This window comes from Xenopus tropicalis, chromosome 4 (assembly GCF_000004195.4).
Source record: "Xenopus tropicalis strain Nigerian chromosome 4, UCB_Xtro_10.0, whole genome shotgun sequence".
NCBI classification, from domain to species: Eukaryota; Metazoa; Chordata; class Amphibia; order Anura; family Pipidae; genus Xenopus; species Xenopus tropicalis.
Window position 1 is genome coordinate 83,914,506 of NC_030680.2, and position 27,120 is coordinate 83,941,625.

The 27,120-nt window shown below is 38.1% G+C and overlaps 2 protein-coding genes across 6 annotated transcripts in view; one reads left to right on the forward strand and one right to left on the reverse strand.

Annotated features, from left to right (window-relative positions):
- Positions 1-13,639, reverse strand: part of sgip1 (SH3GL interacting endocytic adaptor 1) — a 70,138-nt gene extending 56,499 nt beyond the window's left edge. For all 5 annotated transcript variants that reach the window (XM_012961527.3, XM_031900885.1, XM_031900883.1 and 2 more), the window contains exon 1: positions 13,163-13,639. In XM_012961527.3, coding sequence (XP_012816981.2) covers positions 13,163-13,172 — 10 coding nt within the window. In that variant the 5' untranslated portion in view covers positions 13,173-13,639. The remainder of the gene's footprint in view (positions 1-13,162) is intronic.
- A 1,288-nt stretch (positions 13,640-14,927) lies between these two features.
- On the forward strand, positions 14,928-24,666 carry LOC100485206 (volume-regulated anion channel subunit LRRC8C). Its single transcript, XM_002931615.2, has 3 exons — positions 14,928-15,215; positions 18,443-18,584; positions 22,403-24,666. The coding sequence occupies exons 2-3, from the start codon at positions 18,447-18,449 to the stop codon at positions 24,635-24,637; spliced, it is 2,373 nt and encodes a 790-aa protein (XP_002931661.1). The 5' UTR covers positions 14,928-15,215; positions 18,443-18,446; the 3' UTR covers positions 24,638-24,666.
- The last annotated feature ends 2,454 nt before the right edge of the window (positions 24,667-27,120 follow it).

The window sequence follows — 27,120 nt, forward strand, 5'->3', positions numbered from 1 at the left end:
GCTTTGGAAATTTGGTAGTGTACTGCTGGGAGTTTTTGACCTATACAAGTAAGAAATCTCCATAAAACTATATATATTTGGTATTGGCACATTCAGGAGACATGGGACTTTCCAAATCAGTTGTATATTCGTGCATAAAATAATTTTTGTTTCTAGTATGTGTGTTTATATTATGGAAAATTTGTTTTTTTTTGCATTTTTAGACATTTAGAAGCCTATATCTTGTTACAAAATTGGAATTACACAAAAATTCTACCATATTTTGAAAGCTTAGGTTGTTCTGAAAAAAACGATGTATTGTTTTCCTGGGTAAACTAAAAGTCCCCCCGAGGAAAGGCCCCTAAAGTGAAACAGTGCAAAATGTTCCGCTTTGACCAAAACGGCTGGCAGTAAAAGGGTTAAAGGGGATGTATAGACAAAATCATAATCCTTTAAACCAAATGAAATAAATTTGCAATACAGGTATGGGATCCCTTATCCGGAACCCGTTATCCAGAAAGCTCCGAATTATGGAAAGCCCATCTCCCATAGACTCCATTTTAATCAAATAATTCAGAATTTTAAAACGGATTTCCTTTTTCTCTGTAATAATAAAACAGTACCTTGTAATTTATCCTAACTAAGATATAATTAATCCTTATTGGATGCAAAACAATCCTATTGGGTTTAATTAATGTTTTATTGATTTTTTAGTAGACTTATGGTATGGAGATCCAAATTACAGAAAGACCCCTTATCCGGAATATTCTTGGTCCCGAGCATTCTGGATAAGGGGTCCTATACCTGTATAAACCCATTAAACATTGTCTACCAGTTAGAAGCCTTTGAATTTTGCATCTTTTGGTTTTCCCCTGTCATTGGTCAGTTGCTGATAAGAGAAAGTCTGCCACAGATTATGAAGTGAAACAATAGCAGAAAGTAAAACATGCCCACTCCTCATTCATACAGTTAGTTGTTTTAACTGCTTTACCATCCGATTTATTTAGTACATCTGTAATAGTGCTATTTTAGGGGTATATTATATATATATTTTTTTATCCTTGAGAAAGGTCCTAATAAGGACCGAAACGTTGGTTTTAACAATATATTTAAAATAAAAATTTTTTGATGAAACATTGAAGGGTGTGCTGGCCACAGATGATTATTTTCTATACAGACATAATTTTGGCTAGCACTCCGCAGAATATTGAGCCTTGGAGTGCGGACACCATTTGGATTGATATATATATATATATATATATACACACACACACTGATTTAAGATTTTGACTTTACATCCCCTTTAAAATTTAGCTTGACTAGAAGCCCAGGGAACATAATTAGTTATAATAAACATATATAAATTATCCGTTTAAGTAATTGTAACCTATATCTCTTTAAGGTGACTTGCCCCTAACAACTGAAGTAATAAAGTATTCTGTAAAGTAAAGGATGTCACAGTAACCTGTCATCACACATATATTCATTCTAAACTAAATATCACTAAAAATGAAATATAGATAATTCCTGTTTTTAGCGACCACAGAAGTGACATTCCCAGAACCCGACGTCCTTGGGATGGAGTTTTATCACAATTGCTGTATTTCTAGAAGAAGAGCAGTCTGAAAATACAGTTTAGGCAGTATGGTTACAGCAACCCCCTGTACCCGCCTGGGTGCAACAACATCTGGGGCTGTTTGAGCAGTTGGATGTACAACATTTTAGGGTTCTCTAGCTCTGACTGACAAAATGAAGTTCTATCCCCAGCACCTGCATTTGTTAGAAATTGGGTATTGCCACCTTATTATCACATTAACATAGTAATGGAAGGCACCATGCTCCAGTAATAATGCCCTAGATCTGTTTTATTCAAGCAATGCTAAATAAAGAAAAGGCATCTAATTACATACAACAAACTGTGGATCGCAAACAGAAGGGAGTAATTCTAAGCAGATATCCATGCACCTCTAGATGCTACAATGAAAAATACTAATATTTTTAATCTGATAGTATCTGCTGTTTCAGTTATTGCTTGCACTTAAGCTAGGGGAGGAAGGGGTTTGTTTATACAGAGGGCTCATAAGCACATAAGAACCAGAAAGATGGAAGAACCCTTATTTTCATCCATTGCCATGTTAGGTAGGGATCCAGGATTTGTTTCAAGATTGCCAAAAGGGCTAGTATTAGGCTTAGTTTCATATGAATCTTAAAGGGTTGTTCGCTTTCAAAACAGTAAAGCTAGTTTCAGAACACCAGAAATAATGCCTTTTTATATTGTTTTCTATTTCTACTTTTGACTTTTCAAATATTTAAGTTTAAAAATGTATTTTGCACCTTCTCATGTCTCTCTGGAGTAGCTTTCGGAGGGGTATCCTCAACTCTGTAAACTGCTCAAATTTGATATTAGTTGATACAATTGTTATCTTTAGACCAGTTGAGCATAATCCCTAAATTTAATTAAAGACAGCTGTTATTTGATACAACAGTTGCTAACATTCCACAGATGCGATTTAGAAATTTATCAACTAATGTAACAAACTGTAACAGTCTTGGATTAATGACTGAAACTCCAGAGAGAGGAACCTGCAAATTTTGCAATACACCTCGCTATCTTTTTGAAAGTAGCGGGAAGTTTGGATGGATGAAATTTTGCTTACATTGGTTTTAGGCCTTAACATGCATTGTACAAGTACAATCCACATTTTTGGTGGGGACTGCCAATTTTCTTTTTATTATACACACAAGTTACTCTAGGTGAGGCTGATATCCTGTTCTGCACTTCCTCTGACAATTATTTCTTTGGGTGTCCTTGGGCTTATTTATCAAAGAAAAAAAATCTTTAATTTTCCACCATTCACTGGAAGACAAATTCACCATTCTGAACTCGCATAGGATTTTTAAGTGCACGCTATTTCTTAAAGTTGCTGGGAAGGAAAAAAACGTGATAAAAGAGCAACCAAACACAAAGCGAAAAAAAAGCAGGAGGCAACATGAAGTAGACAACTTAAATTGAGGGAAGAATGGAGAAAACAGATAAAAGGAAAATAAATTAGAGGAAGGACCTAGTTAAAAGACATCAAAACCTGGTCACAATGGAAGATGACTGCAACATGGTAGTGGTAAGTACCCTGGGCATTTTTTGGAGTGCCAGGTTAGCGATTATAGTGAAATGTAGAGCTGGGCGGTATGACCAAAAATTTATATCACGGTATTTTTCAAAATTATATCGGTGTCACGGTATTTGACGGTATTTTTTTTTTCCATGCATGATTAGGTGTTAACCCCATTTCCTAATAAATTAGAGAATAATTACTGCAGTATTGAAAATCAGAGTCAGGCAAGCGAAGGATCGGCAACAGAAAGCCGTAAGGTAAATCAGGCAGGCTTAGTTTCCCAGGCAAGGCCGCAGACAACATAGCACAGGAGGAGGCGTTTGATAGCTTTAAATACCCCCCACGCATGCACAGAACCGCCGCCGTCAGCGCGTCACGGACGTGCACGCTTTGACGCACGCGTACAACGTCCCACGGACAACGGGACACGCGCACGCAAGGAGGCAACCTCCTCTCCCATTCAGTAAACAGATCACTTGAGAATTTTTTAAAAAAAGTGAAAAAGAAAATACTTGATTCCAGACAGTTTTTTGTATTATTAACCCCTTTACTGACAATGATGTAGAGTCTACATCCCTGGAAAGAAGGCTTGTGTCAGAAGTGTAGATTGTGATTCTGGGTTCCATTCAAGAGAATGGGAACTGCACACTGCTTTGTAAAGCAACGTTCCTGAGGTGGTATTACTTATGAAAGCATGCTTAAAAACCCCCTAAGGATAATCTTAAAAGGTTTCTAAGAATATGAAGTCATTAAGTGATCTGTAGGCATTCCATCTTCAGCTTTGCAGAAGACTTGCATTAAACAGGCTGCTTGTGTTAAACACTTTAGTGTAAAAGGGTTTTTGGAAGCCTTTTATAATTGTGCTCCAGTCCCAAACAATCCAGATAACTAGATCCTATACTGAAATACACAACTAAAAAACACAGTGCTTCCAAAAATCTGTCTGCAACATCAGTCACTGTGCTACCAAACAAGCAAAACAATAATTATCTGCTCCACATGTCATAATACACTGGCACTTTTTTTTTTTTTATTATTAAGCCTTATTATTAATGTGACAGCTCTGCAAATAGGAGACTGAAGGAATGCAGTTAAATAATTAGTATGACTTGTCTAATGTTGATTAGAAAGTTGATGTTAAAGTAAAATGAAAAAAAAAAACATTTTTGCTCTATTTTTGAAAACAGTATGTTTCCCCCACCACACTATCCCTTAAGTTTTATGTACAGGTATAGGACCTGTTATCCAGACTGCTCGGGACCAAGGTTATTCTGGATAAGGGGTCTTTCTGTAATTTGGATCTCCATACCTTAAGTCTATTAAAAAAAAAATCAATAAAATATTTATTAAATAGGATTGTTCTGCATCCAATAAGGATTAATTATATCTTAGTTGGGATCAATTACAAGGTACTGTTTTATTATTACAGAGAAATAAGTTCTCAGTTTTAAAATTCTGAATTATTTGATTAAAATGGAGTCTATGGGAGATGGGCTTTCCGTAATTCGGAGCTTTCTAATTTGTACCTTTTAATGCATTCTCTTAAATGTAACCTGCCTTTGCCTTTCCATGTATATGCCCCTTTGAGTAATAGCTTCCTTGTACCTACCCACAGATTACTACCCTATAGAATAGTGTAAAGTTTAAATGTGCAGAAAAAAAGGTAAAAAAATAAATAAAATAATACTAGAATAATAAAACGGCACCTTGAACTTGATTCCAACTAAAATAAAATGAATCCTTATTGGAGGCAGAACAATCCTATTGGGTTGTTTAATGTTGAAATGTTTTTTTTAATTGACTTAAGACAGGAAGACCAAAATTATGAAAAGACCCCTTAGCATTTTGGATAACAGGTCCAATACCAGTACTGACTTGCAATAGGTTTCATTCTTGACTTATATAGAATAACACACAAAAACGGAATTTACTAAGCAAGTTTAGAAGCTATTTGTGACTATGAAATGTATTGACACTAATATTACCACATGTATTTAAAAAATTAAAGTAGATATAATGGATTTTACTGTTTTAGTGTAAAGATAATAGAACATGTTGCAAGCTAGTTAGTGTGTGCAAAACATCAGTCTTCAGTATGACCTTTCTATCTAGTCACTTTATTAACTCTTGAGATGCAGTTTGAGAGAACTTGCAATGTATAGAGGCAGGGTCAACAGACATCCTGGCAATAGTCCCTAATCACAATCCACTGCCATAACAACAAAACTGTCAAAACAAAAACACTATGTCCCACTAATGTTCCATAGCTCACAAAACTCAGGAAGCAACAGACACAGTGTTTCTTTTTAACTTTTTCTCACATGACCCACATTAATTTGGGGAATGTGCTTTTCAAAGCAAGAATTGAATTAGAAACCATTAAAGTACTGCATACGAATAGCTAATTTCTCAGCAGCTAGTTATCTTCTCAATTCACTGATTTTAGTGCCTACGATGATAGAGTGCCGTCTTCCTATGTTACCGTTTTTTTTTAGGGTTTCCTACTTTATTCAGAAGCCAACTATTTAATTCATACAATTTCCAATACCAAATCTCTATTCATTATTCTCAAATTTATCTCTCCTAAATTTACAACATGACAGAAATCTATACAGTTAATATCTTGACTATCAACCCCGCAACAAACACACAAAAACAGGACAGGTGCCTTAGGGTTTTCACTAATGCCGTCATCTCCTTTTTACCGGATATTTAATTAATAACTAAATCATGTCACTTTTACCTACAGATAAGGTTGCTACTTGTCCATTTTTTAACTCAGGTTTTCACAGGGGCTGTCGGGGTCAAAATTCTGGATTTCCAAATTAGAAAAAATGCACTGAATGACACAGTGATCAGCCAATTGCCAAGGCATAGCCCCGCCCCCTGGTATCAGATTAACCCACTAATCATCATTTCACCACCTTTCCCCCACCCTCTGCCCAGGCAGATACCAACAACATTTTCATTTTCTCTCTGTTCACATCATACGGACTACTGGAATTACCAACTCTACCCCACACCATATGTTTGAACCTTTCTCTAGGCGTTCACAAAACTAAATACACTTAACAACCTGCTCCACAATATACAGTCATAATCTGTTCACATACACACTTTCAAGACTTTGCCAGTGCAATGCAATATTTCAGCTATTTAACAATCTCTTAAAACACATTTCCTTTGAAAAGCTGAAGCTACTGCCAACTACTAAGTGAAATACTCAATGCCACATTTCTTATTTGTTGACTCCTGATCCTAGCCAACAACACATCTTGCATTTTATTAACAATTCTGCTTGAAGACTGTAAGCACTAATGAGCAGGGTGCTCTTTACCTGCACATCCTGCATGGAACACATGTAATGCCCTCAGACTCTCATCTGAACAGGAATACCTGCAAACTCAGCAATGGAACCTGTGGCAGAGCAGAAAAACTGGACTCAACAGTGACATGACTTGAAAATGTAATTGAATGTATAATGCTCTAGGCTTTTAATATACAGTGTCCACACGGCCTATGTAATGTGATACTCTGAGCAAACCTATTCCTATAGACAACTTTAAAAGATTTAAATTCCAAGTAAGCTCTCTTGTAGATTGTAAGCTCTTTTGGGCAGGGCCCTCTTCACCTCTTGTATCAGTTATTGATTGCTTTATATGTTACTCTGTATGTCCAATGTATGTAACCCACTTATTGTACAGCGCTGCGGAATATGTTGGCGCTTTATAAATAAATGTTAATGTAATGTAATGTAAAGAATAGCTCATCTAGGGCACTCAGAAAATGAGGAAAAAAAACCTAATTACGACTACAAAAAAATATGCTATAAAAGCCCCATAATGATTGATTACTGACACTACATAAAAAATGAGATAAGCAACATGTTATTATAAGGGTTGTGCAGTATAAAGTCAAAGCATAAAAATCTCAAGTACTGTATTTTAGCAAATAACAGTGTACTAAACTTTTGAGCTACTGTAATAACAAAGCATCCTTACAATCCAGTATAATCATAGACGCATGCTATGAGTGGTATCCCAGTAATCAACAGTGGTAGACAGTGCCAAAGGCCAATAGGGGTAGCAAAGGCAGAAAAACCAAAAAGGTTGATAGATTGTTGGAGGGGTATTATACTCTTATTCTGAAGAACTGCAATTACATTGGTTGATAAGGCACAAAAATGCAAACTAGGAAATACCTTCAACAAAAGTTTCTATTTTATTTACAAAACTGTCCCTAATCCCTTCTCAATAGAAGAGATCAAGTAAATGCCTTCCAAAATAGTATTCACACAGAGCACTGCCTTATAACTAAACATGACACAAATTATTGGCAGCAGAGATGCACAAATGACTCCATGTCTATGTAGCTAACTATGCATCCAAAACTGCTGGTTTAAACAGCACAGATACAGCCTCATAATTCAATGCCATTTATCCAAACTTAAAGATAACCTGTTTCACGCTCGATTCCTCCACAGTGAAAGCTTTCTTAAAACTATAGAGGTATTCATGCGCTTCATGCCCCCCTCCCTTTCTAAATAGGACAATTTGTTTGGAGCTCCCTATGTAGTTTGAACAAACCCCTTCCTTCTCTAAGCAGCAGCCTTTTAGCAGCTCATTATCAGAGGCTTCTCAGTGAACTGGTAATTAGTTAATCAGCTTCTCTTGTGCTCTGCGGCATCAAGAAGTGACAGCAAGTATTAAAGGAAAAATGGCTTCAATTCTTTTCTACTGCAAGAGATAACAAACCATATATTTTCTTAATTTAAACAATAGGTAAAAAGTATGTTCAGTATAAGCTCTATCCACTGAGCTCAAGCTAAATAGCAGAATATACTGTCTCTTTAAGGAACTGACACAGTGGCTGTGTCTTCGCAGACAGGCAAATTACACCTTAAGGCCAGGGTAGACAAGGACATTTGTTGCCCATAGTAAAAACACAGGGGTGACAAATCTCCCAAAAATACCAATGATTTCACAAAAACACCCCAACAACAAAGATATCTAGCTTTAAACTCCAGTGCAAGTCTCCCACACGTCTCTCAGGGTCAATAACCCAGATATATTGTCACTTAAGGGCAGAGCCCCCAGATAACCTATGCAAATACATGAGAGAATGGGATACAGATCTACACTCCTCACTTCCTTACCAAAAATGGGTAAGAATATGGCATTCTGCAAAAAAGATCTCCCCAAATATAAGTATCAAAGAAACAACATACAAACTTCTTTCCAGATGGTATGTCACGCCAACTTTAAAAAACAAGTTTAATTCTGCCTTTTTACGATTATGCTTTAGGGGTTGTAACATGCAAGGAAACTACTTCCAGTCTTGGTGGTCCTGCCCAACAGTGGAAAGATTCTGGTCCCAAACATTTAAACTCATTTCTCAGGTACTGCTAACAGAAGTTACTGTGGACCAAGATCTAGCACTATTCTCATTACCTACTAAAAACCCAAAAAAACCTGATCCTACAACTCATAGCCGCAGCACGCTGGGTTATTGCTCTGAACTGGCTAGCCCCACACCTGTCTTGGCAACAAAACTGTTAAGCACGTCAGCACCTTCACTTACCGTCACCTCCGCCCATTCACACACAATTACCACAGTACACGTGACTATGGATCAAAAAAGGCCACAGCGTTTATTAAGCTGAACATGTTGGTAACAAATACATATTTAAATAAACTAACAGTGAACTAAAACCTTCGTCCTTGGCAGATGGCCCATGTAAAACATCACCCCAATTTTCCTTGGCCTAACTCAGGCCTTCCCCCTTTTTCCAAATGTCTCTAAGCAACTCACCAGCCGCTACCACACCAGCTCGATGAGTGCTACCCCCAAAGCTCTCTCTCTCGACCCGAGCCCTACCCAGGACCCCATCCCAGGAGGGACCTCCAAATATCCACTGAAATTCCCAACCCTATGGGAATTCCGCAAATAGTACCTGCTGTTCTCATGAGCCATCGCCTTTTGCTCCACGCCGTGCCAATCGATCCATTGGATCACCCCGCACTCAACTTTCCTTTATACTTACTGCACAGGGAGGGTGGGTGGGAGTTTTCCTTCACCCCGTATATCCCGCTGTCTCCTCAGGGTGCCAGTTCCGTGGATCCTCTTCTTCCCGCCGCTTCCTTGGTTACCTTGGAAACCCCCGCCACACCGCAATCCACCAATGGGCTGTCTCCTAGCCGTTTTTGCCAAGACTCCCTTTGTCTTAACCCTCCGGGAGTCACCATCTCCCAACTAAAATCCCACATGGAATATATACAGACTATGCATTACCTTGCAGCCATCAGACTCACTGGATCAACATCAAGAAATCTGGGAACCCTGGACAACCTTCAAATCTCAAGAACTTAATCACCAACTTATGAACGACACAAATGACCCTCCTTGACCCTCACCGAGACACTTTCTCTCAGGACATTAAATACTATCTACGGCCATCGCCACTACTCAACCTCATTTATCAAGACACATTGTAACCCATGTCACCGATACTGTTATTAATCAACATGTAAAAATAAAATTGATAAATAAAGAGATATAAAAAAAAAAAATACCAATGATTTCTCTGAAGTAAATGGCTGTAAATAAAACTGAAGACGATTCAGCTTTATTGTTGGAAAATGCAAAAGAAGGCATTTTCAGACAGTTAAGTTGGATTGCCAAAATAAAGTGATTTACTTATGGTGATTTAAATGTTAGAAAAAGGGATAGTATTTTCAAGAGATTTGTCGCCTGCAGTACAGCAGATTTAACACAAACCACAAATCTGCGATGGCCCTTAAAGGGGATGATAACCTTCAGAGAGCAGAGAGAGTCTTATCAGCTCTGATCCACAGCTTGTATGGTCTGTAGCCTCAACCCTAAAATATTTAAAATAATAAAGATGATACGGGCTGTTCAAATTCTGACTATTATCCTTAAAGTACAATCTACATGTCTGCAAAGACACAGCCACATACCAACTCTAAGGCAGCCAGAAGGAGGGAAAGTTATTTCCACCATTTGCCAGAGCTTGGAGTGGTGCAATCCTTCCATAGGCTGGTCTACAAATGTAACCAGCATACTGATGGATTACTCTGCTCCTAGCCCAGCCTGAGTGCCAAAACTGGCTGTCTGCACTAGGGGCAACTCAAGTCTGGTTGGAGTCTCGGGATGTTGCTGTTCAGTGGTATCGGTTTCTTGTCAGTGCAATATTCAGCACAAGAACCCTATTTCTGATTTTTTTTTAAATTGCATCAACTCTTTCTCCTGATGTCAGCATTAATTTGTTACACAGAATTGTGGGTAAATCAGGAAGCCAAAACTTTAAGAATGGGGCAGCTCCACAGCAAAGTTAAAGCAGGAAAATACAGTAGGGTTGTCACAGCTAGCCATACCTGCCCTTTCTCACTCATACGGATAATGTGTTTCTCTAAACGCAACTAAGTTATTATAAGTGTATACATGGCAACTAGCAGTGCTTGCTAGTCTTACTAGCTCAGGCACATGCATACATGACTATTCCCCATATGTAATAAAAGACACTAAATTTGCCCAGGAGCAGTAACCTATAGCAACCAATAAGATGTTTGTTTTGAAACAGGTGACCAGTAAATGCCGTCTGCTGATTGGTTGCTATTGGTTAAACTTAGGGCCTTATATTACATAATTCCCTATGAGCATTCCCTTCTCCATATGAGTGAGAGAAGCACAGTCATTAATTCCCTAAGTGTGGTTAGTTCATTTGACCTCATGTATATTAATCAAAAATAGAAATTAACGAAAAAAAAACCAAATAAGAAATGGACATTTCTCACAGGAGTGGTCATAAAGCAATTGACATTTGCAGGGTTGTATAATCATATGTCTATACAGTTTTTGGCCATAACAATAACAATCATAAGACTGTTCATAAACTGGCAACTTAACAGGCCATGCACAGGGTAAAAATGATGGCCTGAGCTTAGTCAGATGTTTACTTGCAAGGCTGGACAATCCCATCTGTCAGGGCTGCATTAGGCAGGTAATAGATATGGCCCACATACTGGTCCAAGGAGCTAAATGATTCAATCATTCCAATTTAGATGTACTTGGTGTATGGCCACCTTTAGTTGGAAACAACGTTTCAGTGCAGGTAAGGAATGTACCAGGCCTAACTATCGATCCATTCCAAAATAGGCAACTTTGCTAGATATTAAAAGCATAGCCTGCAGTAAATATGTTACTTCAACCTGGATAAAGTCTTCAAGGTAATAATGTCAGTTGAAAAACACTTGTAAAATGTTATTAACTAAGAGAGACTCTGAATATAGCACAGTTCTCTTCTTAGCAATATTGACAAAACATATTTGAATTCAATTTTATTGCCAAACTGCGTCTATGACATTTGATGAACTTTTGATGAAGCAGGCAAAAAAATAGGTTTTCTATTGAGCATGCCATTGGGACCACAAATTACAACACAGGCTGTCAGCATTGGAAATAATGGAATTAATGTGTCCTCATTCAGCTCAGTTTACTTTTTTTGTACATATTTTCAAATGTCCAAACTTAGCTTGCAGAAAACTGTAAGATCATTAAGCAAGTGTCAAGTTTATAAAAAAAATGTCAAACACAACCATTTGGTCCAGTTTGATCAGCAATGCAATTATTAAAAAAAGTTATTTGAATAAATATGCCTACAGAGACCTTAGGCATGCTTGGAGGGCTATATCTGGCCCACAGGCATCCAGCTGGAGCCCTAAATAAGAGTTCACACTCAAATAAGTAATGTAGTATGGTCAGTATATATAAAATTGTTTATTCTACACTTAAAGTGTTACCTTTTAACATATTTGAAAAGCAAGTCAATGATTTGAAAGATTTATTGTATTTATTAAGAATTCATACAGCTCTTTAGTTTGATAGCCTCTGAAATAAGTGGGGTTCACAGCTTTCTAGTATGACAGCCTCTTAAATACATAGGGATAAATCATACTAAACTGTATGATTCCTATACTGAATCTAAAGCTAAACTTGTTCATCTCACAGGTGCTTGAAGTAGCACAGGTTGATATTTCCCATTTCTACGTCAAGAGGCTTTACTAAGTGATATTGCGCTGCTATGGGAATAGCCTAAGTGCAATGTTTATCAAGGTAACAAGTGATTGAGGACATCTGGACAACATCAGTTTGTTGCCAAGGCATTTTTTAACCGCCTAATAAACAAGATTAATTAGGGTCAACCTACTGATCAATGCTGTGAGAAAAATAATATACAAACCTAGGTATAACTCAACATTAAGTAATGGAAAACATTTGTAAATGCCTTTACAGCACAGACATTTTGGTAAAGGTTAAATCTAGTTGCGTTTTAGCAGGGTAAAGTTAAACGCTTTATCATTTGAAACTTTTTACTTAAATAATGAACCCAAAATATATCAATTGAGGAAAATACCATTAAATGCTTGAGCCAATTCCGGTATGAGACTAGCCACTGACTGAATACAGAGGAATGGGGGAGGTTACTAACAAAACACACCCAGCCCCTTTAATTCCTGCCATTCAAAGTCATTTATTCATAGAATCAATCAAGGAAGAGAGAGCATCTGGCCAGTGAAATGATTAAACCTTTCCTTAAAAAATTATTTTCTTAAAACAATCACAGGGAACACCCCCCCCCCCCCCCAATAAATGGCTAAGGATTTTCTTATTTATTTTTCGGTGGGTTGAGGCTGTTTGGCAAATTATACAGTGCCCTCTAGGCCTGACGGATTTCACTGACCTCTTACACTGAGACATATTGTGGTACCTACATATGTGCAGTTTTCTGTATTATAGGGTGAGGATAAGAGCTGTAGTTTAACTGATGGAGGGACCCACACGAATCATGGTTGCTAGCACTGAGGCAGTGTAATTAGGCAGCACTCTGTCACGGTGACACCGGGGAAAACTAAATGCCATCCCCTGCATTATACACAAGTTCGCAATATGGACGCGGAATGGAATTTGGTTACAAAGGGCATCGTGAGGAATTTCACTCCAAGGATAGGTGCCGGCGGAAAAAAAAACTGCAGAGCAGAAAATGATCCTACCTTCCATCATGGTGGCAGAATATCATTCCTCTATCTCCACGGAAGGCTGTGAACAAAATGCACCAAATGCTAGAGTCCAGTTCCACACACTGTTGACCCCCTATTCGGAGAGTGGTAAGCAGATATCTCAATGGCAGGAGAGATGCGAGTTTCCCCCCGCTGCAGCTAAAGGTACAGGCCAGGCTGCAGCTCTCACCTAGCGGATCCCATAAGGATGCTGAGCTCTAGACATTACCATGCTGAGATACAGAGGGAAGAAAAAAGGAGGTGGGGAGGCTCACGCAGCCTGCCAGGAGGCCAGCCAATCCCTGCAGCCCTCGGCCGAGTCACGTGGAGCGCACTTCTCATCTCCTGACACAATACACCCGAAGAGCCACCGTTATCTTGTGCTCTCCTGCCCCCTCACTCCTACCCCCAGGCAGCCAGTGACGCACTTCCCCTCCACCTAATCCTCTTGCGCTAACCTGGCGTTACATGTCGTTTCACATCCACTGGATTTCTGCCGTCTTGCGCGCTCCCACGTGATGCAGTTCGGACATCAACATATTAGATCCCAGAAATTATTTTTCTTATTCTACAATATATAGTACTATTAGTATAGTCGGCTCTGTTCACATAAACGTGCCTGGAAAACATGTAATAAATAGAAAATACACTATTACCTCAAAAACGTGTTTACACAGACGGAAGGTCCTTGTCTTGAAGGACCTGCCATCATACTATTAAGTTCAATCCTCTTTATTACAATACAGTTGTTAAAAGCACTGTTCTGTTCAGCTTGTATCTGTTGTCTACACAAAACCTCACTAAGTCATTTTGTGTTCAATAAAACATTTGATAATACATATTTATGAACTGTAGAAAATCCATACTAGAAAATTTTATCCCAGGCCCCAGTGGATCCAAGTAAAAAACAATATATAAAACAGAAAATAAATGCATAAAATAACACTTTTTGGTCAAATATTGGCTGGTTAATTTGTAAGCTAGGCAAAAGGGGCTAACAATGTAAAAAACATTAAAAAAAAGTCAAGACAAGTATGCTAAAACTTTATGTAAAACATCCCTACTAAATGTGTGTCACTGATATCAGGCACAATGTATTCTCTATTGTATATTAGAAGTCACTGGGGAGTCCCATAGATATATAAAGGCCATGCTTTTATACAGGTCAATGTACTCATTTTAATAAGTTTTAAAGTGCCATATAATACATTATTATTTGTAATTTACACAAGAATGTGAATTCATATATAAGTGAACAGGCCTGTGCCTCCCTGTAAAAGGTATATTGCCCTGCATTAGGCATAATAACAAATATTGGTATGATGCTATGGGGTTTGGATGCGTCTAGTTGTTAGTTTGGTATACTAAGCTGTGTGCTTGTGCGCGTGCACACAAAATTTTAAACCGGCGCATACAATAATTTGTGGTGCACTCAGAATTTTGTATAAATTCACAATTTTGTACTTATTCTGAAATGCGCACACCAGTATTTTTTTAAATAAGTGCACATGGTTCACGTGCACAAGTGCGCACAAAAGAAGATTGTTCCACACATAGCCAAAAAGAAATTAGAGGAAACATTGGTTCAGTAGTATGTTTAAGGGTTATTAACAAAACAGTGTAATAAAATAAAAGCCACAAAGTTTTCACCAACTCCAATACACCATACCAACCAATCAGATGATTGCTTTTCAATTGATTTTGACCAGTAATTTTTACTTTCTGATTGGCTGCTATAAGACATCAAAACTGATTAACACTTTGCAGTTTTGTAATGTTACCTCTACCAGGTATCTTACACTAAAAACTACATCGTTTTCAAAGGTCCCTTTGTGCTGTTGCCATGGCTGCGTCTATAAGTTTTGATGCACTGCAGGAAGGCCACGGTAGGTTCCATGTGTTGGAGCACAGCTGGATGGCAGTTATTTTGTTGGAAGTCCAACATCATAAATAACTAGAAATAAGTCACAACACTGCTGGTATAATCTTCAACAGAGACAAGGCAACATTGTCAAGGACAGCATCTGCTGTGCTGGAAAATCAACGGGTATGTGTTACAGTGAGTAGTGAACAACCCTGAAAGCATATCATAACATCCTATACCTAAAAGGACACAGACTGAGCAGTTCCCTACTTTAATATCCAGAATACTAGGTTTGAATAAGCAAAAATGTAGTATTTAGGCTGATCAGATATGAGACAAGTATATTAGTAATCCCATAGCTGTGGAACACAGCCATGGAACAGATGAGGCTCTCCAAAAGATTTTTAGGGCCCTTAGCATGCCCAAGACCTCTATATGTCTTTTTGTATAACATTATTTTAGAAAAATCTGGCCCTCAATATTGTGAAATACCTGATCATTAGCCAATTATGTGGAATATCTTAGCACTGTAGAGAAAACATGTATATGTGAATTGGGAACACCTTTAATTTGTGCCTATTTAGATGGAACAATCCTGATTAATGGACTTGGAAGAAGAGCATGGGTTGGGTTTAGGATTGTGTTTGTGGCTAGTTGTTTGTTTCTCATTTGAAATTGTTAAAAGGTGTGGGGAAGAAATTTTGTAATTTTAGAGCTGCTACATGATGTCCAACAGACAGTTCTGTGGCTGCATGCAGCTGCTGCTGCCATTGTGTTAGTTGCACAAATGAAAATTTAGTTATGTTTTCTGTTGAAGTTTTTTTTTTGTTATGCTATGATTAACATGAAATCTAACATTCCTACCTTTTGATTAGTGGGAGCCCATTATTTTATGCCCCTTTCACTTTCATACATCTGCAATGATGATCACATGTTTGCTACTACATAAAACAAGTCACATGACTTACTGAAACTTGTGTTGTAAAATATAAGAATATTAGAAGTCATCTAAGAGTTTCATGACCTGTATAAGAGCACCCCGTCTTAAAGTGACACTGACACTAAAAAATTACTCGTTGATAGTTTTTCACTGATAGGACTGCTTTTGTAAGTAATTGTTACTTGAAGTTCCTAAACCTGACTGTTTTGCCAAACTGACTGTCCCGTCTCAACCTGTCAGTTATAGCTTCTAATGCTAATGGCCTCCTGCTGAACAAATATGGCAGGCCCCTCAAAGAGGAACATAGGGGATCAGATAGGTAATGTAAAGCATCAGGCAAATACATTTAAGGCAAAAATATAAATAACATGCAAAGACTATGTTATGATAGATGTAAAAATAAGGTTTCATTTCTGGTGTCAGAATCGCTTTAAGTCTTATGTCTTTGTACAGTCAAGGAACTCCATTGTGACTGCATTTTAAAACAGCGGTACAATATTCCCTATACATTACACTCACTCTCTCAGTGTGACAGATACAAGTTTCAGCTCTTCACTCTCTTTGTGATGATAAAGACATGCTTTTTAAATGGCATTTTCTAACAGCAAGCTCTTTCCAGACAGCCATGTTCCCCAAGTACCATCTTTTCGAAAACCCATTTCCTTGAACATTCTATCTGAAAACCCTTCTTCCTGTACTCTCATCTTCTGTTAATTGCTGTCTGACCAGAAGACAATAATATTAAAATTAATGAAAAACTTAGAGGACCAAAAACACATCCATTCTTGTAATATCCCAGACAACCATGTACCCCCAGTACCATCTCCTAGAAAACTCATCTCCCTGAACATTCTGCCTGAAAACCCTGCTTGTGAAACACTCATCTCCTGCTAATTGCTGTCTGCCCAGATAATGAAATAAATACACAAAACAAAGTAATTTAACCCAAAAGCAGAAGACAATAATAATAACTAATAAAAAAACAAAACACAGCTGTTCATGTAATATCCCAGACATGTTCATTCCTTGTGTTATATGAAAAACCCCTTATTATAAAATATATGGCTATTAGAAGACTACCTGTATGTAGTCATAAATTATCCTGAATTGTCCAAAATTATAAAAACATTTCATATGTTTTATGAGGATATCTACATAGTGATATTTTCGGCCAGATTACAAAAGCTGCTTTAAAGCTACTTGTCATTTAAAAAAGTAATGCTTTTAAAACATATTTGAAAATACAGATTAAAAGAACATTGCTTGTAACTATATTGAAATCATTTGCATTACTAGTTGTTACATAATATATTGGGTATAAAAGTAGTTAAAAGTTTTGCTATTTATACAGAACTGGCATAATTTACTGCACTTTAAAGATTGTTTATCATTAACTTTATGTCCCAGTGGAGCTTGTAGTCTATGGTCCATGTAACAAAGAAAAACAAGCAGGTACTCTTATTCCCATGTAGTTAGGCATACCATAAAAAAGAAGGAATTTGTATTGGCAATAATATCAGTACTTTTTTTGCCACTTAGGTAAGGTTCACAGCCTTACACATTTCATGCTTCCACTGTGCTTAATCATAGAGACTATGATTAGCCTAGCACTGGCAGAAAAACTATTGTTTCCTCCAACTGGAGTGCAGACTCTATTAGCCTGCACCTTTGGGGGGGGGAAACAATATTGGGGTGATGGGTGTCCTTTGAGTATTTATAAAGTGGAGACATGCTCTGCAGCGTTGTACAATAAGCGGGTGTATAAATTAACAATTCATATAGATTTACATACAAAATCAACCAACAACTTATACAAGAGGTAACGATGACCTGACCAAATGATTTTACAATCTAATATTCCAATGCCTTAGAGAATATTATCAGTTAAACACTCAGTATCAGTGCTATTGTTTCCAGTTCAAGTAAATGAGAGGTGACAGTGGCTATTTTAGAGACTAAAATACACTATTGGCAAATAAGCCCCAAGCACCATAAGCCTAGATCCCTAGAGGACCTTAAAGGGAATCGCTGATGAAAAGGCCTACACCTTGCTTCAGTTTTCCAAAGTCACGCAAAGTTTCCTCCTGCAGGCAAGATTGTGCAACTTGGGAAAACTGAAGCGATGCGTAGGCCTTTCCACCAGCTATTCCCTGGTTGCCAGGGGACGGCATTTCAGAGTGACCCACAGAGATCTGGTACGAGCAACTAAATCGCTCCACGGGACATTAACCATTAGCCTTTACTCTGACCTGAGTAAAAGTGACCATAAATGGGCACATATAAGCTGCCGATACGAGTCCTTTAGACCAATTTAACAGCTTATCAGTCTTTTTACCAAATAAAATCTGTAGTTAGAAAATTGCTGATATGGAATTTGTGATGTGAAGATTTATAGGTTTTCTCAATAGATGTCTGTCTTCTAGTTTTTGTAAGTAGTATTTTTGGGTAATATAATAAAGTATTTTTGCAGAAACATGATTCCAATCGGAGAATTTCGCCAGTTTTCTGAGCTGCAGCCAGCCTACCGTGTTCTCAAACCCTGGTGGGATGTCTTAATGGACTACCTCTCTGTGGCTATGCTGATGATTGGAGTGTTTGGTTGCACATTGCAGGTAAATATCTGTGAAAATCTTGTGCTAAAGCTGCTCACCTATAGAATTTGTGCCATTTCATTTAGCATTTTAAAACCACCAGGCTTTATCATATATAATGTGTATTTCTACAAAAATAGAGACTTGAAATTCACTCATGTGACCCAAGCCTTTAGCCTGTGGCCTTCAACCTGTGGTTCTCTAGGTGTTGTTTGCCTTTTAGGCGTATGTTATTGATTTTATTGGGCTTCAAAACTCACTTGTTCTGCCATTGCTTGATAAAGGGCCCAGTGAGGTGAAAACACAGAAAAACATGACCAGAAACACTGACTTGATATTACGTCATGTTTTTCTGTTTTATAATAATGCAGGTCTTAATGCATGTAACGTAACAGTTGCAGGTTAAGTTGGGACCTGTCAGTTAGACTCAGCCAGATATCTTCTTTTTGTGTACAAACCAACAAAAGAAGGAAGATCTGCACTTTGAGAAGTAGGGAAGAATGCTCTGCTACATCCTCACAAATTAAATCTGCTCCTCACATAATTAAATCTGTCCCACATTTAGGGCTCTGGTACACGGGGAGATTAGTCGCCCGCGGCAAAACTCCCTGCTCGCGGGCGACTAATCTCCCCGAGTTGCCTTCCCCCTGCCATCCCACCGGCGAACATGTAAGTCGCCGGCGGGATGGCAGACGCGGCGGCGCGATTTCGCGCAAATCGCCGAAAAAGACTTGCGAGGCTTTTTCGGCGATTTCCCGAAATCGCCCCGCCGCGTCTGCCATCCCGCCGGCGACTTACATGTTCGCCGGTGGGATGGCAGGGGGAAGGCAACTCGGGGAGATTAGTCGCCCGCGAGCAGGGAGTTTTGCCGCGGGCGACTAATCTCCCCGTGTACCAGAGCCCTTAAGGGCTCTGGCACACAGGGAGATTAGTCGGTTGTGACAAGGGAGATTTGTCGCGGGCGACTAATCTCCCCATGTGCCAGAGCCCTTAAGAGGAGCACCACAACTTAAATCAGTGCAACAAATTTTTAGTTTGCACGCTTACAATCAAATGCACAGGACTGAAACTAGGGGTTGGTAGAAGAGGCAAGTGCCTAGGGAACAATGGGGGGGGGGGGGGGGGGGAACACAGGCAATGTTCCTCTAAGCTGTGTGCATGTGTGTGTGAACACAAGTTTTGAGGACAGCATACACAAAGAGATTCTTATGAAGACACAAAATTTTGCATTTATTTTTAATTGGGCAAACAATTTTTAAAGATGTGCACACATGCTTGAAATATGCGAACAAAACATTTCTTTGCGCACATAGTCAAGAAGGAATTAAAGGGAACATTGGGCAAGGGAGGCTTCATTTTGGGGAGCTATACAATTACTTTGTCTAAAGCCAAGTAACAAAAAGCTCTGCTAGCTGTGCCACTGGATATTATTGCTGTTTAAAAAAATCCCCTACTTTATTCAGAAGTTATTGGTGTAGTCACTATGATATCTAGAGCTCCTGTTTGCACTATTTACAGTGGCTTGCAAAAGTATTCGGCCCCCTTGAACTTTTCCACATTTTGTCACATTACAGCCACAAACATGAATCAATTTTATAGGAATTCCACGTGAAAGACCAATACAAAGTGGTGTACATGTGAGAAGTGGAAGGAAAATCATACATGATTCCAAACATTTTTTACAAATAAATAACTGCAAAGTGGGGTGTGCGTAATTATTCAGCCCCCTGAGTCAATACTTTGTAGAACCACCTTTTGCTGCAATTACAGCTGCCAGGCTTTTAGGGTATGTCTCTACCAGCTTTGCACATCTAGAGACTGAAATCCTTGCCCATTCTTCTTTGCAAAACAGCTCCAGCTCAGTCAAATTAGATGGACATCGTTTGTGAACAGCAGTTTTCAGATCTTGCCACAGATTATCCATTGGATTTAGATCTGGACTTTGACTGGGCCATTCTAACACATGGATATGTTTTGTTTTAAACCATTCCATTGTTGCCCTGGCTTTATGTTTAGGGTCGTTGTCCTGCTGGAAGGTGAACCTCCGCCCCAGTCTCAAGTCTTTTGCAGACTCCAAGAGGTTTTCTTCCAAGATTGTCCTGTATTTGGCTCCATCCATCTTCCCATCAACTCTGACCAGCTTCCCTGTCCCTGCTGAAGAGAAGCACCCCCAGAGCATGATGCTGCCACCACCATATTTGACAGTGGGGATGGTGTGTTCAGAGTGATGTGCAGTGTTAGTTTTCCACCACACATAGCGTTTTGCATTTTGGCCAAAAAGTTCCATTTTGGTCTCATCTGACCAGAGCACCTTCTTCCACATGTTTGCTGTGTCCCCCACATGACTTGTGGCAAACTGCAAACGGGACTTCTTATGGTTTTCAGTTAACAATGGCTTTCTTCTTGCCACTCTTCCATAAGGGTCAACTTTGTGCAGTGCACAACTAATAGTTGTCCTATGGACAGATTCCCCCACCTGAGCTGTAGATCTCTGCAGCTCATCCAGAGTCACCATGGGCCTCTTGGCTGCATTTCTGATCAGCGCTCTCCTTGTTCGTCCTGTGAGTTTAGGTGGATGGCCTTGTCTTGGTAGGCTTACAGTTGTGCCATATTCCTTCCATTTCTGAATGATCGCTTGAACAGTGCTCCGTGGGATGTTCAAGGCTTTGGAAATCTTTTTGTAGCCTAAGCCTGCTTTAAATTTCTCAATAACTTTATCCCTGACCTGTCTGGTGTGTTATTTGGACTTCATGGTGTTGTTGCTCCCAATATTCTCTTAGACAACCTCTGAGGCCATTACAGAGCAGCTGTATTTGTACTGACATTAGATTACACACAGGTGCACTCTATTTAGTCATTAGCACTCATCAGGCAATGTCTATGGGCAACTGACTGCACTCAGACCAAAGGGGGCTGAATAATTACGCACACCCCACTTTGCAGTTATTTATTTGTAAAAAATGTTTGGAATCATGTATGATTTTCGTTCCACTTCTCACATGTACACCACTTTGTATTGGTCTTTCACGTGGAATTCCAATAAAATTGATTCATGTTTGTGGCTGTAATGTGACAAAATGTGGAAAAGTAAAAAAACCTAAGTGGAGAAGACATACAACCGTTCTACTGGCACACCTGTGTTTTACCATAAAAATTTTACCTTTATTTTAACCATTTAAAATTATTATTTTTAAAACCTCATAGAAAAAAAGAGGGAAAAGGGGAAAATAAAATTACATCTCACTTAAATGGGCTAGACGTAGAAGTTGTTGCTACTGTAACAACCTTTAAGTTTGCAAGACACGATAACTGTGGAAAAGTTCAAGGGGACCGAATACTTTTGCAAGCCACTGTATATGCACTGGACCATTAATTTATTTGTATTACTAGTTTACTATAGGCATATGCTCTGAAAACAAAAAGGGAGCCTTGGGAAATACTAGTAGCACCAGTAGTAGTAGCAATAGTAGCAAAAGAAGCATTGGAATGGGAAAAGCCTTTCTTTATCCTTTAATTTGCCATTGATTAGAATGGACTTTTGATTGCATTTCTAAAAGAAGTTGCTGAAATGTGAAATTGTGAATGCAGCAAAGAATCTAAACTCTGTGTTGGCTAGTTACCAGCACTAGCAATGGTTCTGTGTGGCCTACCATTTGGAGACCTAGAATAATGATCTAATGATGTAACATTTTACAAAGTAAAAGCAATGAAATATTAGAATTTCTACTAAAAAAAACCTAGGACTTCCATTTCCAGTTTTATTCTTTTATTAACACTGTACGTATTATAAAGAATATCACTACTATGTATTTTACATGCTGTAATTTTTTCTCATTCAGATCATGCAGATAAAGATAGTATGCCTTCCAAAAGGAATACAGAATCTTCACAACTCTATATCTAGTAGTGAATCCAATTCTCTCGTAACTAATAAGTCAGCGGCACCTGGAATATTGGAAATGAAGGGTCTAAAAACAAACTTAGACTTTCAGCAGTACAGCTATGTAAATCAAATGTGCTATGAGGTTGCCATTCATTGGTACACTAAATATTTTCCTTATCTGGTTCTTTTTCATACTTTAGTTTTTATGCTTTGTAGTAATTTTTGGTTTAAATTTCCAGGCTCATGTTCAAAAATTGAGCATTTTATATCAATACTATGGAAATGTTTTGACTCTCCCTGGACAACCAGTGCCTTATGCAATGTGTCTGATGAGGGTTCAGAAGATAAAATTACTACAAAAAACAATGAGGACAAAACTTCTGTAAACCAGCCAACAAATCAGAATGCCTTGGAGATGTCATTATTTGAGAGTCCTACCACAGATAAGGCTCCTGTTGGAGCGTTAGATAAAAAGGAAAGGGAGCAAGCCAAAGCCTTATTTGAGAAGGTAAAGAATTTTCGACATCATGTGGAAGGAGGCGTTCTGCTTTATTCCATGTATACATGTCAAACAATACTTAAAGTGACCAATTTTCTGTTTGTTATTGGATACAACAGTGCTCTAACTTTTGAAGTAGAGTTTACTGTGCTTTGTAATGCTGACTTACAAGGCATAACTGGCTATACATATTTCTATTGCAATCGTCCAATGGCTTATCTCTTTTCTAAGCTCTCTTTCTTCTACCTCTGTGTTGTTGGTGTTTATGGCTTCACATGCTTTTTTACCATATACTGGTTATTCTATGGCCACTTAAAAGAATATTCTTTTGAATGTGTTCGTCAGGAAGCTGGCATCAATGATATCCCTGATGTCAAAAATGATTTGGCCTTCATGTTCCACATAGTAGATCACTATGATTCTTTGTTTTCCAAACGAATGGCTATTTTCCTCTCTGAAACAAGTGAGAACAGACTAAGGCAGCTGAACTTAAATAAAGAATGGAATGCAGAAAAACTGAGGGAGAAACTTGAAACAAATGCATGCAATCTTTTGGAGTTAAAACTGCACATGATCCCTGGCCTTCCAGATGCTGTATTTGAAATAACAGAGCTACAGTCATTAAGACTGGAAAAAATGAATAATATTATGATACCAGCAACCATTGCTCAGCTTAATAATTTGCATGCATTATTTTTGCTTCAGAGTACTATAAAGCTTCACACTGCTGCCTTCGCTTTCCTAATGGAACACCTTCAAACGTTGACAGTTAAATTTGATAACATTCAACAAATCCCACTGTGGATATATGGCTTAAGCTGCTTGGAGGAACTGCATCTGATTTGTTCACAAAGCCCTGATGTAGCCAAAAACATCACATTTGAGTCATTCAAAAACCTAAATAACCTTAAACACCTGTTTATAAAGAGCCAGTTGTCTGGTATCCCTCAAAATGTTACTGATATTTCTCTTCAACTTCAGAGATTTTCCATCCATAATGAGGGAATAAAGCTGGTTATACCCAACAGTTTAAAGAAAATGGTCAACCTTACAGTTCTGGAGCTCATACAATGTAACTTAGGGCATGTACCTAATTCTATTTTTAGTCTACGTGCACTGAAAGAGCTGAATCTAGAGGGAAATAACCTTAGGTCTATTCAAGAATTAGCTAGCTTTCAACATCTACACAACCTAACCATCTTAAAGCTTTGGCACAACAAAATTGCAAAGATTCCAGATCATATAAACAAACTGACAAACTTGGAACAGCTGAATCTTAGCCACAATAATATAAGAGAGATTCCACATAGCTTGTTTTTGTGCTCAAAACTCAGGTACCTAGATTTGTCCTACAATGACATTTGCATTATTCAACCTTATATTTGGATGCTTCAGTCTTTAAAGTATTTTTCAATTAAATGCAATAAAGTGGAAATCATTCCCAATGAACTGTTTCTCTGCAGGAGGCTCGAGACTTTGAATCTTGGGAAAAATAAGTTACATTGTCTTTCGCCAAACATTGGGAATTTGGAGTTTTTGTCACACCTGGATATTAAAGGTAATTGCATTAGAGCCCTGCCACCAGAGCTTGGTTGCTGCAAATCCCTGAATAAAAATGAGCTTATTATAGAAGATAATATGATGGGATGTTGGCATTCATTGTTACTGAACAAACAAATACAGAACAATTGATTTTTAGAAACTTAACACTAGTTATTATCTAAACCTAGTTACTGTAAATGTTGTTGCTAGATTTGTATTATAGCTTCTAAAAAATATACTGATTGAAGGGAAAAAGCAACAATTTATTTCAAAGCTTATTTCTGGGCTGTGCCCTAACTCAGAAGAAGTAAGATAAATGTTTAATTGAGGGGTAGCATAAGGGGCTGATTTACTTACCCACGAACGGGTCGAAATGAGTCCGATTGCGTTTTTTTCGTAATGATCGGTATTTTGCGATTTTTTCGTAAGTTTTGCGATTTTTTCGGATTCTTTACGAATTTTTCGTTACCAATACGATTTTTGCGTAAAAACGCGAGTTTTTCGTATCCATTACGAAAGTTGCGTAAAAAGTTGCGCATTTTTCGTAGCGTTAAAACTTACGCGAAAAATGCGCAACTTTTCGCGTAAGTTTTAACGCTACGAAAAATGCGCAACTTTCTTAATGGATACGAAAAACTCGCGTTTTTACGCAAAAATCGTATTGGTAACGAAAAATTCGTAAAGAATCCGAAAAAATCGCAAAACATACGAAAAAGTCGCAAAATGTCCGTTTTCAAGTCGGAACTTTTCCAATTCGGGTCGGATTCGTGGGTTAGTAAATCAGCCCCTAAGTGTAGCAATTGAGAGGTCAACATTATTACCAAGACATGAAAACCTAAAAAATTAGGTTACATGCAGTTCTGTGCTATGTGAGGCTGTGTATAATTAATATTAATATCTACATTTCAAACAAAAACATTTGTTACCACTTATATAAGTGAACAAATGATCATGTTCAGTTCATGGTCTGTCTCTTACATTGTACCTATTTGACATCTTCCTTCTATGAACCATTACCGGTGTTCCATCTTGATGTGTTCTATAAGGATTAAAAGGGGATATAATTGGTGGAAACAAAGTAACGTAAATGTGCTCTACCCTTCTGGGAATTTTCCTATTTAATGTTTTCCTGTAGATTTTCAGAAATTTCATATTTAACCTCTATTCTATTTTGTGCACAGCAACTGATTTTTTTTAATTTATGCTTCCCCAAAAGTACATGGGTTAAATGAATGTGGAGGTTAATTCTCCAGTTGCTCTGCTCCCTTAAATTAACTCAGAGATTGATCCCTTTATGCCATCCCAGCAATAACTTCTACTTTTCAACTTCTCTTAAGGTCCCCATACACGGGCCGACTATAGCTGCCGATATCGGTCCCTTGGACCGATTCGGCAGCTAATCGGCCCGTGTATGGGCAGAACAGAGCAGCCTGGCCGACCGATATCTGGCCTGAAATTGGCCAGATCTCGATCGGCCAGGTAAGAAAATCCAGTTGGATCGGGGACCGCATGGGCTCGTTGATGCGGTCCCCGAACCGACTGCCCCATAACTACAGGGCCAAACGATCGGATTATTTTTTTTTTAAGTTTCTTGCTACCCGATATCGCCCACCTGTAGGTGGGGATATCGGGTGAAGATCGCCAAGCGAGCGGATCTTATAGTGTATGGGCACCTTTAGTCTCAAAGTATCTTAAACACATTGAAAATTAGACATAATTAGTTAGATAACAAAAATATTGTTAAAGTGACTACTTATACCAGAAAGGGATTTTGGTCTAGAGGAGCTTAGTATCTTTCCATGTGTCCTCATGGTATGTTTTATGTAGTTTGCCATCCCATTTTTTTTAAAGAAGAAGAAACTCTTCAGTTTGTTCTAGTTGTGTTTGTTGTGCATGCTATTCATACTGTGTTTTTAAATTGTTACATTTCCCAACTGCCTATAAGATTCAGATTATTTAATATTTACATGTGTGCTGCAAAGAAAAGAAATGGGTTATTATAGCCAATTATCATCTGCACTTTAAAGTGCATGAAAATTCTGATTGGGCATTCTTATGCCTCCATTCCTCTATATGGGTTAAAGGAACAGTAACACCAAAAAATTAAAGTGTATAAAAATAATTAATATATTATGTACTGTTGCCCTGCACTGGTAAAAGTTGTTTGTTTGCTTCATAAACACTACTACAGTTTATATAAATACCCTGCTGTGTAGCCATGGGGGCAGCCATTTAAATTGAAAAAAGGAGAAAAGGCACAGGTTACTAAGCAGATAACAGATAAGTAGCATAGATTCTCATTGTATTCTACTCAGTTTATCTGTTATCTTCTTATGTAACCTGTGCCTTTTCTCCTTTTTTCAATTTAAATGGCTGCCCCCATGGCTACACAGCAGGGTATTTATATAACTATAGTAGTGTTTATGAAGCAAACACACAACTTTTACCAGTGCAGGCCAACAGTACATAATATATTAATTATTTTTATACACATTCATTTTTTGGTGTTACTGTTCCTTTAAGGTATATATATGAGGGTTGCTTGTGATGAAAGTAAAAATTGTAAAAAACTGACCAAGATGCCCTTTTTTTGTAGGGTATGATATCACATTTAATGCTTGTCGAGTGCCCAT

What these genes read in the sequence shown, in the direction of transcription:
- LOC100485206 (XM_002931615.2), top strand. Translation starts at nt 18,447, where the DNA reads ATGATTCCAATCGGAGAATTTCGCCAGTTTTCTGAGCTGCAGCCAGCC. An exon ending in TGTTTGGTTGCACATTGCAG is followed by an intron (nt 18,585 to 22,402) that starts GTAAATATCTGT and finishes TTTCTCATTCAG; the next exon opens with ATCATGCAGATAAAGATAGT.